The sequence below is a fragment of the Melampsora larici-populina genome, assembly GCF_000204055.1.
Source record: "Melampsora larici-populina 98AG31 unplaced genomic scaffold MELLAscaffold_5, whole genome shotgun sequence".
In the NCBI taxonomy this organism is placed as follows: Eukaryota; Fungi; Basidiomycota; class Pucciniomycetes; order Pucciniales; family Melampsoraceae; genus Melampsora; species Melampsora laricis-populina.
Genome location: NW_006768769.1, coordinates 2,301,677 through 2,302,735, shown reverse-complemented (window position 1 = coordinate 2,302,735; position 1,059 = coordinate 2,301,677). Strand labels below are relative to the sequence as shown.

The 1,059-nt window shown below is 47.2% G+C and overlaps 1 protein-coding gene across 1 annotated transcript; it reads right to left on the bottom strand.

Annotated features, from left to right (window-relative positions):
- Positions 1-69: 69 nt before the first annotated feature.
- MELLADRAFT_93639 (uncharacterized protein) lies at positions 70-924 on the bottom strand (the record flags this gene model as incomplete). Its single annotated transcript, XM_007406015.1, has 3 exons — positions 70-219; positions 283-657; positions 730-924. 3 exons carry the CDS (start codon positions 922-924, stop codon positions 70-72), a joined length of 720 nt encoding a protein of 239 aa, XP_007406077.1.
- Between the last annotated feature and the right edge of the window lie 135 nt (positions 925-1,059).

Sequence of the window (1,059 nt, the reverse complement as noted above, 5' to 3'; positions counted from 1 at the left end):
CGTTTAGAATATAACTAATTATCCTAAGTTATAAACCATACATATTCTGACTTAACCCAGGTTTTTTCCTCAGGAATCCCAAACCTTGAAGGTCACCCATTCCCATGTGTCACCCAATTTGAGTCGAACTTGTTCCATTAGAGTAGTCGACTGATTAAGCTTCAAGGTGGGCCATCGCGGGGCGTATACACGCCAGGTTTCACACCCCAAGGGGTTATCCTAAGAAGGAAGTATGAGATGGCTGGAACATGTCGTGTATGCGGAAACAAGGGAATGACTTACATCCATTCCTGCCCATACGACAAAAGTTGCAGTCTTACTTGCCACTGAGGCGTGATCCTTGTCGTCACGCTCTTCCGCTTGTTTTTGTAAGGTCGTCTGTCGGAACCTGTTGATCTGTGCAGCGCTGAGTGGGCTAGAGAACACATGGCTGGCTTGATAGACGTCTGCTGAAAGGGATTGAGGTGGTCCCTGCGTTAGAACAGGTTCCGCATCACCTTGGGTGTCATTTTTGATGCTGGGGCTCTGTATACGCTGCCTTTGGGTCGCGTTCCGGGAGACGTTGCTGTTGCCGCCGACACGGTTTTGCTGTTTGGTCTTGGGCATCGCATTGTGTTTTGAGCACCGTATGTCGATCGGTTTGAGCTGTTCGCAGCACTATCATATATATATCATATCAGCTGTTCAGCATTAAGTCATTGCATCATTCTGAGCTGATTTTTTACTTACGTTGCGGCAACACTTGATGGCACATTCGCCATTTTTCCGCGTGGTATGACCTTTGGCGAATTTGCCTTCGTATCCCACACATTGTTGGATCAACGGCACCGATTTCTTCTTAGGTTGATTTATTGTTTGGGGCATAGTCTGGGCGTCATTTGGGTTAGCTCCTGGATCGCCGTGTATCAATTGGGCGACTTGCATGCCGAAATCGAGTTCTTGTATGTGTGATCAATAGGATGTTCGAGCTCGTACCGACAGATTATGTTGAAGTACCGCGTTAGTAGCGTGGGCGAGGCTATACGATCGAAAATACGTCCTTTTATAGCACTGTAAGTT